We start from the raw sequence: 11,909 nt of genomic DNA, 5'->3' as shown, positions 1-11,909 counted from the left end.
ACATAAACACCATTTTCAAAAAGGGAAAAAAGGAATACCCAGATAACTACAGGCCAGTCAGTCTCACCTCTATGCCCAGTAAGATCATGGAGTAGATTCTCCTGAAGGCACATGGAAAAAAGAGGAGGTGACTGGTGGCAACCAAGGTGGCTTCATAAAAGGCAAATCATACCTGACAAATTTGGTCTCGGTACATAAGGGAAGAGCAACGTATGTGATTTACCTGGATTTGCGTTATTCTGCATGACACCCTAGTCCTTAAATTGGAGAGATAGGGATTTGATGGACAAACCACTCAATGGATAACGAATTGACTGGATGGCTGCACTTGAAGAATTGCTGTCAATGGTTTGGTGTCCAAGTGGAGATCAGTAATGAGTGGTGTCCTTCAGGGATCGATATTGTGACTGGTGCTGCTTTAACATATTTTTTGGTGACATGGACAGTGGAATTGAGTGCACCTTCAATAAGTTTGCAGGCAACACCAAGCTGGAACACCTCTCCTATGAGAATAGGCTGAGAGAGCTAGGGTTGTTCAGCCTAGAGAAGAGAAGGCTCTGGGGACACCTTATTGTGGGCTTGCACTATCTGAAGGGGGCCTACAAGAAAGCTGGGGAGGGACTTTCTACAAGGGCTTGTAGCGATAGGACCAAGGGTAATGGCTTTAAACTGGAAGAAGAGAGAATCGCATTAGATACTAAAGAAGATCTTTACTATGAGGGAGGTGAGACACTGGAACAGGCTGCCCAGGGAAGCTGTGGATGCTCCATCACTGGTGGTGCTCAAGATCAGGCTGAATGGGGCCTTGCACAGCCCAGTCTAGTGGGAGGTGTCCCTGCAAACGGCAAGGAGTTTGGAACTAGGTAATCTTTAAATTCTGTTCCAATCCAAACCATTCTATGAAGCTGATTTTTTTTTTTTTTTTTTTTTTTTTTTTTTCCCCTACATGATCTCTTCAAGTTGCTAGAAAAGCTGGCACTGCAGCCACTGTGAGCTTTTGGATGGAGTAAGGAAGCTACTTCTGTATAATTTCATATTCAGTAGGAGGAGACCATGAGACATTCATTGCTACTGGGCTTTCTTTCAATGGGATTAGCGACTTGAGGTTATTTCTCTGAAGCTGATCTAGATATTCAACCAGTAAGGGCTTCTCTGTGCACATGCAAGGGCAAGAAGTGGGTTCTGTTCAGTGGCTGAGTAAAGCAGAGTGTTATATGAGGACAACAGTCTGAGTAAGGGCAGGAGAGGCTGTATAGGAACATGGCAAACTAATACAGCATTCTAAATGCAGTATCTGTGTTCACATAACGGTATCTAAAATATTAACTTTGATTGGATAATTGTATTAAACATAAGTATTAAAACTATTGAGGTGTAATAGGTGAATAATGGTTCAAAATCAGTTACACTGTTGTAACAAGTTGATCCCTCACACTAGAAAATTGCCAGCCCAGCATGGTCGGGCTTTAAGCAGCACTTTGCCTTATACAACTGTAGTTAGCTCTTGGCTAGTGTAAAGCTCTGAGTCAGAAAGATATCTGTTGTTATTTAGACCCTTTTAACACATGAGAAAGTAAACATTAGGAGGTAAATTGATAGTTTACCAAGTCCATGTTTATATTCAGGGAGAGGGAAGTTCTTTTCTTCCATTTTGCTCTTAAAGCAGCTTGTACTCTGACTAGATCACTTGTCATCGCTGCATTTGAATTCTGTTTTCTATTTAAACCATTACCTAGAAGAATTACTGATCTCAAAATTTATTTTTGAGAAGTGAAAATTCTGTCATCACAATGCTGAGAAAGCAATTAATATTTCACTGAACCATCTCAGTCCAAGGTTCTTAGAATATTTTTTCAAAAGTCAAGTTTGGTTTTTATTCAACACAGTCTGTCATCCATTAAGCCTGATTCAGCAAGGTGAAACTATGAATGTGTGACATACATCAAGTGATTCACGTTTAAAATTTGGAAAGGTCTAAGCTTCTAATAGCTTATCCTGTGCTAGTCAATCAAAGTATTATTTATACTGTATTCATTATATATATGCACATAAACGTGTGTATATATCCATTTAGATATTCATTTTTTTTGCAACATCAGGAACAAGTATTAGGAAGGAAGATGATACATGGCTGTGTGCACTCATGCTGAACCTCATCTGATGACAGTGGATTCTATTTTATCTCTGAAATCTCAGGCATTACAATAAACCCCCTGCCACTGAAGTATGTTCTGCTATGATGCCTGCAGCAGACTATTGCTTTGCAACCCCTACCATACACCACAGACCTCTGATTCCCCTTAGATTCATAGAATCCTTTAGGTTGGAAGGGACCTTTAAGATCATCAAGTCCAAACATTGAGACATTAAGCCTCTAAATTCCTCTGCTAAAACAGATCAGAATCTGTCAGGGTTGGAAGGGACCATATGTGAGGTCTCTGTTAAGAGGCAAACAGACTGCAGAGAGCTCTGCCTAGTCAACTGGATGGCTAATGTGAGGATTTTCGTTCTTGAGAAATGTTTTGGATATTCCCACCTCAACCTGATAATTCAAAAGAAATTGAGGCCAAGTCACTATGGCTTTATCTTCTCAGTTTGTCATATTGATAACATTGACACAATATTTTGTAGGAATTAATCACCAGCTTTCATTTGCAATGTTTATCTATGCATGGACAATCAGCTTGTTACAGCTAATCAATCTTGCAACACTCACTGGCATATTATTGCTTAAATATACTGGTTTGTTAGAATGTAGTAAAGCCCATTTGAAGAAGGGTGTTCGTCTTACTTAACTTTCCCTCACCAATTTTGCAAAGTTTCAAACTAGCCTATGGAAGTCAGTGATGCTTCAATGTAAGTAATAGCTCTGTAAGCTTCTTAATCAACACTTGGCAGTCTCCCAGGTAGTGGTAGGCAAGTACACCCGGCGCTCTTTGATTAGCGCCCTGCTAGGAACATGAAATTTAAATCAGTTCATCAGAAAAAAAAAGCCACATTATGCTATTTAGGATTCATATCAGAGCCACGCCAAGGCCTTCATTTTATGATTTAGTCTGATGAAGTATCTTTATGATTAAACTAGTATGATCCAACAAAAATAGTTACAGCTATTCTTTGTGTCAGCCATTACAAGTGGTAGACCTCAAATTGACTATTTTATTGTGGACAACATTTTTAAACTCACCATTACAGACCAAATTAAAATAGCTTAAATTTCACTGAACTGGAGCACTTATAATTCTATAGCTATGGAGTTAAGTGATACCTGTGAATACTCAGCAGATTTTTAGAAATCCTACTTGAAATCATGTCTTCCTATGTACAAAAAGCTCTTTTACAGTAGGAAAAAACAGTGAAAATTTGTGTTGTTTGCACTTACATTGATATTCTCTCTTATTTCAGGCTCATGAATTGTATTGTTAGATACTGATAATATTCCACAAATAGGGTACATAGTTGCTAACCACTTGAGTAAAATTTCACTTTTATATATATATATATGTTTTTACAGATCCTTAGGGAAATACACAAACAATATGAGGTGCATCCTTTACATCATTTACACTGTAGATCATCTGACTGATATTACAATTGCAGTGAGTAGTTACTTATATGAATTGATTTGTCAGATATTACTCTTTCACAAAATTATTTGGAGCTCAAATAGCTAAACCCATAGAACAGGAGTATGGATATCCCAGGAAACCACTGCTTCTGAGATGGATTCAGACCCACCAGATTTACTTTCATGTTCAATTTTTTATTAACTGTTCTTCAGTATGGTTTTATTCTAAGAAAGAAATAACCATTTACTTTGTACAGTATGCAATGATACAGTATTATTGGAAAGGTACAGTGCAAAAGCATCAAAAGAGGTCTGAAGAAGATTTATTTTATTAGTTGGCAAAATCTCACATTAACTGGAAATATTTGTTAGGGACAACCAAGGAACACACTGAAGCACACTTAATGCAGAGGAAGGGGGGGTTCATTTTATATCGTTTATTAAGAAAGCAAAGCAGATAAACAGTGACAACACAAAAGCATATTATTAAGATAAAAATATAGATGTAGAAAATGAAAAAAACTATCGGATGATTTTAAGTTTGTGAGTTGCTGATATTAAATGTGTATTTACTCGCTATCGTACAGGACACAGAAACATTCCTGATTTTATTGCTTGCCCTGTTAAAATTAGCACAGATGTCCCAGCTTTGGATGGCAGTAGTTTTGAAGTGCTCTGTCTCTGCAGCTAGCAGAGGCTTGCATGAAGGGTATTGGATCACACTTCTGCCACACATGAAAAATAATTCCCCAAACCAAAAGACCGCATTATTTCTGAGATGCAGGTTTTCAGAAATCCCAAGTACTGGGACACGTTTTCCAGGTGTCTGAGGAAAAAAGTGAAGAGCCCATGCAGTTCATGATGTTTGTTGAGAGGAAGAGGCTGTAAAGGTCCCATTGAATCTTCTGGTGTTCTCAGATGTGCTGTGAGAAGGTGGTTGCTTGAGCTTCATTAGAATTGCAGAATTGTGGTGATTCATCTTAGCAGGGGCCTCAGGAGTCTCTAGTCTGATGTCCTGCTCAGAGCAGAGTGAGCAGGTTACTGCTGTTGAAGACATTCTTTTGGGCAGCTTTAGTAAAACCGTTCTCCATCATGTTGAAGGTGTTTGCTCATGAGGAGCTGTGAGGGCCTGTAAGACCTACCAATTGCATAACTTCTCTATTTGTCTTTGAATTCACTCTTGCTTCTGGACTTGCTATTACTTGATTTAGCTTCACTATTTAAAAGCTGTGCTTCTATAGTTCAAACTTATATCATCTTTATCAATGATCTGGATGAGGGGATCGAGTGCACCCTGAATAAGTTTGCAGAGGGATATGCACAGGTTTGATCGTTGGGCTGAGGTCAGTTGTGTGAGGTTTAACAAGGCCAAGTGCTGGATCATGCACTTTAGTCACAACCACCCCAGGCAATGCTACCAGCTTGGGCATATGTGGCTGGAAATCTGCCAGGCAGAAAAGGACCTGGGGTGCTGCTTGACAGCTGACTGAACATGAGCCAGCAGTATGTCCACATGACCAAGAAGGCCAGTGGCATCCTGGCCTGTATCAAAAATAATGTGGCCAGCAGGCATAGGGAGGTGATCGTGCCCCTGTGCTCAACACTGGTGAGAGAGCACCTTGAGTACTGTGTCCAGTTTTGGGCACCAGAGGATAAGAAGGACATGGAGATTCTGGAGCAGGTCTAGAGAAGGGCAACGAAGCTGGTGAGGAGTCTGGGGAACATGTCTTATGAGGAGCAGCTGAGGGAACTGGGGTTGTTTAGCCTGGAGAAGAGGAAGCTGAGAGGAGACCTTATTGTGCTCTGCAACTACCTGAAAGGAGGTTGTAGTGAGGTGGGTGTTGGGCTCTTCTCCCAGGTACCAAGCAACAGGACGAAAGGAGAAGGGGTTGAGGTATGCCAAGGAAGGTTTCAAGTGGATATTAGGAAGCATTTCTTTAGTGAAAGAGTAGTGAGACACTGGAAGATGCTGCCCAAGGAGGTGGTGGAGTCGTCATCCCTGGAGGTATTAAAAAAACATGCAGACGTGGCACTTCAGGACATGGTTTACTGATCATGGTAGTGTTGGGCTGACAGTTGGGCTTGATGATTTTGGAGGTCTTTTCCAACCTTAATGATTCTATAACTGTATCTGATTGTGACTACAGCCCTCAGGGCTGTAGGTCTAAACCCAGTATTAAAATCACATAGTTTCCTGAAAAGTCATTTTTCCATAGAAATTACTTGAGGAAAAAGATCTGAAACTTTTGTTCTTTCACGCGCTCTTAATTTGGTTCACATGAGTGAACTTTTGCAAGCAGAATCCTAGCATTTAGGCACGTGCACTGTGGTAGAAGATGTAAATATTCTTCTCACACAAATTCTTTTATGATAAGGGAAGGTGTGTACAGAAAGTGTGCACACAGCAGAGCTGTTGCCCTTGCTCCAAGCTGGCAAGCCCAAATCTTACCATCCTTTGGAAGAACCTACCCACAGGAGGCTGCAGGATGGCTGTCTAAGCTAAGCCCAAGATCAAATTCAAATTTTGAAAGATTACAGATAGTTTATTTCAATAACAATCCTAAAGAAAACCTATCTAGAATTCTGACTTTCAGATTTATTTGCTTTTATCCTAGCCAATTTATACTCTGAATTGGTTCTTCTGACATAATTATTTTTTACAACAAAATCTAATACTATGTTCTGTATTTCACATCTCTAGTTCTTCAGAGCTTGGCAAACCTCATAACTTGGAGGATCTGCTGTCTTTTTGTAAAATCATGCTATGCTTCTGAATGAGTGGGCAAACTCTAGAAATCTGATGTACAGCCTGGAGGTCTTTGTTTGCACCTAATGTCTCAGTTCAAAAATGCTTTTAGACACATTAAGCACAAGTTTAGTGTGAGACTGGTATTTAACAGCCCTGCAAAGTGGGGAAAGGTCTTTTGGCTACAGCAAGGTTGAGATTTCACCCTGAGAAAATAACTGTGTACAGGATACTGTAAAACATGTCACACCTTCTGTCAGTGCTCCCTCATCTTGGGAAGCAAGTGCTTACAACTGCTTCACTAGAGCTGACTGAATGCAGAGAGACAGTCCAGCTAGACTGCAATTCATTCTGCTAAAGCAGTGGAAAAGGGGCTATCTGCTTTAAAAATCAGGAGCCTCACTGCCCATTTTCTGATCTAAGGGTGCCATCAGCTTAAGGTGAGAAAACAGCATCAAAAAACCAAGGCCAGTGGGCAATAGAAAGTTTTTTTTTGCAAATATTCTTAATGAGGTATGAGTTGACCTTGAAGCTTTTAGAGCAAACGAATAAAACAAAAGTGGATAACTCAGTCACTAAATTAGCAAAACAGCTGCACCATTCTGGTAATGTTGTAGGTTACATCAGTAAACTAGTTTTGTCTCTACCTCATAGGAATCAGATAACAATCTGTTGCATTATTACAATGTTAAAATGACAAAAAAACCCCAAACAAACCACACAACAGTGAAACCAATATTATAGATATATAGCTCAGTAAAAAGGCCACCAAGTCAGTTTCTGTAGTGAGATACTATACATCATCTAGGCATAGTGGGCAAAACACGTAACAAATGTGGCAAAATAAACCAAACTTTACTACCAGGTGCCTATGGTGATATTCAAAATATGACTTTGCCACCTGATGTGCAGTTTAGATGCATCAATCCTCAAAAGTAAACCAAAAAAATCCTTCCTACCCTCTTGACATTGATCTGCGACAGACAGCACACATGTATGCTGTGCCTACACAGATCCCTAACAGCATGTGTGTCTGAACATACATCATGCCAAGTGGAGCTGTGTTATCTGGAGGCAGGACAGAGCTAACTCAGTGTGATGACTTTTTTGGCATTGTTCATTCATGCCATATTGGATCACAGCACAAGCTTATCTATGCCAGAGATCCACTGGTCAGCTGTTCTCCAAACACACATATTCTGGAAGAAATGTATAAGTGCTTGCAGTTCCTCTACCTAAAGGTTTTAGAGATCTTCCTGTTGAGCAAAGAGTGTAGGACCACTTATATGCATTCATTGTTTTTTATTCTACAGATTAGGGTTTTGCTGTATTGAATTAATGGATGCCAAAATCCTCTATTAGGTGTGACCCTTCAAGACTTTCTGAAATCAGGTCTGGAGCTGCAAATTGTTAGGTTGCCATCCATAATGCAAGGAGTGCAAAAACTCATCTGAGAGGAATGCCTTTCATTTGATAGAAGATTCTTCTGTAAATGCCATGTATGTCAAATCCCAAACTGCCAATCTGAACTAAGTGTGATCAGATTGCATTATTCATTGCAGCATGCCCATTAGAAAATGGTGTGATGGCAGTCAGGTGATAATGTGGTACACTAGAATCAGTATCCTGCCCAGCAGAGGCTCACATGGTAAGTGTGGTTTCCCACCATGTTATGGTTGGTGGTAGTGTTCAGAAAATCCCCAGGGAAAGTGTTTTCACAAAGTGTACTGAGACGCTGCTGTGAAATAATTAGAAAAGCATGACTGATTTTTTCATTTCATTTAATATCCTTTCTTATTTATATATGGTTTTCTGAATAAATGACATGGACATTATTTAGTATGATTTTCCTCTTGAAATTAGCCAACTGGATCCTTGTTTTGAAAAGATCTTTTTTTCTCTCCCCTCAGGAAAGTTATTTTTATAGAATTCATTACTTTATTGACAGTGTGTTTATTCCCAGTCATGACAGTTTCTCACAGCATACAATAAGTGTCAGGATTTGTATTCACCATTTTTGTATGTTGAATACCTTTAAAATCCATCTGATTAATTCTAATTCAAATGTAGGATAAGGATGAGATTTATCATGTTCAACATCTTCATCAGTCACAAAGAATCACCTTGCTTGTAGATATTCATCCCATAAAACGTTTGTATTATCCTAAGTATTCCAAGACACATTTCAGTTCAGGAATTCCCCTTCTATTACTTATTTTTAGTCATAGGACATAAAAATTAAATGGAATTAGGTAAGAATTAGCACATGAAATTATTCACTACTGAAAAACCCTTACCCGTAAAGGTCACTTGTCAGAAAAGCAAGGCACTGAAACTGCTTCCTGAAACTGCAATACCTGAAAATGTATTCAATTCCAGTTAATTGCATCCTTTTTAATTTTTCTGCTGTCCATATAAATGATCCTTAGTCTAACTTCAATGTAATGCTTTTTGTTTCATTCCTTTTAGCTCCAGAAGTGTTCCAGGCCTTTATGGATGGAAGTCCAGGATACTCATACCCAGTAGACTGGTGGTCACTAGGAATTACAGCATTTGAATTACTGAGGGGTTGGGTAAGAATGATTGATAGGTTTTATTTAATTCATTGACTGACAGAAGTCCCAAAGTTTGCAATGCCCCTGAGTGCACTCTTCATGGATAAAATCTAAGTGAATGGGACTGCAATTTAGGTCAGGAGTGCCATCCTGAGTCTTTTCCAGCTGGGAACAGTCTTGGAAAAGTTTCATCCCACTCTTAACTACATTATGAAAGTTTGCCTAAGTTTGGTTAAGGATAGGGCTTATCTTTTAATGTCTTCTTCACAATGCTGAATTAGAAACAATGGTATTCTTTTCCAAATAGAAGTTGAGTTACTTCAGGCTTTGTTATATCTGTGATTCTTGTGTCTAATAACTTGAAAGAGCTAATGTAATATCCTAAGATGCTTGGCCCAACTACAGAAAATGCTTATCTGCCAGCACACTTGTTACTTATCTAATCAATTTCATGAATAAGCTTAATGAAAAACCTTCCTGAGCATGGTCAAATATCTCAGAAAATTCTTTTCCATTTTGGTTCAAATGATTGAACTTGATTGCTTAAATATTTACTATTCCCTGGGGAAAACAGTAATTTACATACTATTTCAATATAATGATGTAGCTAAAGTAGCTGAGTTTTAATTTTAATTTCTACTTTGGGAAAAGGATTTTATTGCATTGCAGTATGCTATTTTTAAGAAGAGTATTTGTTATCATAGTACACCAACAGAATACTGCTACCCTGTCCTGCTAGACACCTTGTAATGTGACACAATCCACCTCACAAAAATCTCATCGTTTCATGTAGGATGACAGACAAAAATTTAGAAGAACAATTATTATTCCCCTTTTTAGATGGAAAACTACATCTCAGAGTGTCTATATTGTTACTTCAGTCCAGAAGCTATGATTTTCAAAGGCCTAAAATCTGGCCAATCTATTTTGTGTTTCCATAGAAGTGGCAAAAGACACACTTCTGATACAAAGCTCTGTCCTGTGTGAAATCTCAGTCAGTCCCTGCTCTCAAAGCACAGGAGTATTAAAAACTCTTTTTTTTTTTTTTAAAAAAAAAAAAAAGTCATTCTCAAAACATACTGAGTTTTTAAGCTAGCATTCTTCCCAGGATGGAAAATTTTAACCTCAACAGTTAAGGTCTGGCAATGATAAGTGTAATAGCATAATACCTTCCTAACCTAGCCACAGGCAGGAGTCCTAGATGTACTTGTAATAAATTAGAAGAACATCCTGCTGGTTTTATATTGACCCTTTCCACAAATGCAACTCTCCAAGAAAGCAGCACAATGAATAATTGTGTAAAGAAAGCTGTCCTAAGACTAATCCCAAAAGATACCTAGTCACTTAACAAATGGAAGATTGCATAGAATGGTATCCATTTGCCAAGATCCATACAGTCTTTTCTGAATAGGTCATTCTGGCTACAGACAAAGCAAAGTTGAGACTTAATTTTTTTTTTTTGTCAACAAAAACATTGCCATCTGTCCCATACTCCAGTCAACCAAGCCAGATGCTTATTTTCTCCTGAGGAGTAGCTCTTGCCCACTCTGCAAAGTGGTTTAGCAGCTCACATAATTTTGTATGGACTAGGAAAAGGTGTATTTTTTTCCTGAACTGTATTTCTAAATTTTTCTAGTCTAGATAAGACCTAAACTGACAGCAGCGATGAGGAAAGAAGTAGATGAGGGTTGAGGAAATGTGCTTAACCAAAGGCATGCTACTGTCTGCAGCAGCTGTGAGCTCCAAAGCTCCGTCTGCTGCAGCAGCCTCTTGCCAATGGCTGCAAGGAGGCACCTGGTGTGTACAAGGCTGGAAGCAGAACCTGCGGGCAGGCGGCCCCCTTCTCCTCCTTGCTCCCACAGCACGTCGTTCATCAGTGGGAGACAGCCCTGCTGCACTGAGGAAGCCCTGGAGGCAGAGGAGATGCTGCACTGGGCAGAGCCACTCGGAGACAGGGCTCTCCCCAGTTGGAGCGTGGTGCGTGGTGCATGCTGGTGCACAGGGAAGGCGGGAAGAAAGGAAAGAGCATTAGAAATGAGAAGCATCAGAAATTTTTATAACTTTTCCACCTCTGACCTGTGTATAGTGTATAACATTGCTTGCCTGATTTCAAAAAAGGAGCTTAAGTAAAAATGAGTTGTTTTTTATTGAGCTGAATTTTGTTTTTATTTGCCTTTACAGTTATGACATGGAAAAGTCCTCAGAGGAGGCTCAGAGTGCTCAAAGCATTGGAGGCATTCTCACACCTTGCTCTCTACTGCGAGGTGGCCAATACAACAAGGCTGTAGCTACAGGAGTAGGTAGCACCCAGTATAGAGCTGTCTGGACCATTATTTTTGGTTGTCCACAGTAGCAACAGCATTTCTCAAGATGTTGTAGCCAAATTTATCTCCTTAGCCAGTTGCTGATAAAAGACTTAACAAGAAAAAAAAAATCATAAAACTTTGCATCAAACATTGATCTTTTCCAAGTCCATAACAAACTGTGTGATGCAAACCATGACACATTAGTCAGTTCCTAAGATATAGGCAACTGCTAAAATAACTATAAAACATGCTCTCAACAGAGACAAGGTGAAGGAAAGTGCTGACAGGTGGGATTCTTGGACTTTTGACTTTCACTGCAATGTAAACTGTCAACAAACTGGTAAACATCATGAACAAAAGCAAAACAGATTATTTTATTCTCTTTCACAAAATAGAAGAGAAGGAATCTGACCCTTAAGTGGATGGAATAGATGAAAAATCCGGGAGACATAGGTGTAAAGGACCTCAAAACACCGAGTTTATAATGGCCATTTATTTGAATATTTCTAGTTCAGATTCGCTAATAACAATATTAAAAATGTCTGCCAAACTCAAAAAAAAAAAAAAATCAAGTAAGACTGCAGAATGCTAGTAACCTCTAAAATAAGGTAAGATTTTTAGGGATTTTTCTGATGAGGATAAAATCAAGTGCAGAAACATCCTTAGAAAAAAGAGACAGACTATTTCAAATTAGAGTTCTGAACCTGATTAAAAAAAATTATGTAGTCGGAGCA

General features: G+C 39.0%; 1 protein-coding gene across 1 annotated transcript in view; it reads left to right on the top strand.

Annotated features, from left to right (window-relative positions):
* The window catches only part of STK32B (serine/threonine kinase 32B), a 55,706-nt gene that overhangs the window by 17,407 nt on the left and 26,390 nt on the right, over positions 1-11,909 (top strand). The window contains exon 4 of the mRNA XM_008936928.1: positions 8,784-8,887. Within this exon, the coding sequence (XP_008935176.1) occupies positions 8,784-8,887 (104 nt within the window). The remainder of the gene's footprint in view (positions 1-8,783; positions 8,888-11,909) is intronic.

This window comes from Merops nubicus, unplaced genomic scaffold (genome assembly GCF_000691845.1).
Source record: "Merops nubicus isolate BGI_N331 unplaced genomic scaffold, ASM69184v1 scaffold10410, whole genome shotgun sequence".
NCBI classification, from domain to species: domain Eukaryota; kingdom Metazoa; phylum Chordata; class Aves; order Coraciiformes; family Meropidae; genus Merops; species Merops nubicus.
This window is presented reverse-complemented; position numbering and strand designations above follow the sequence as displayed.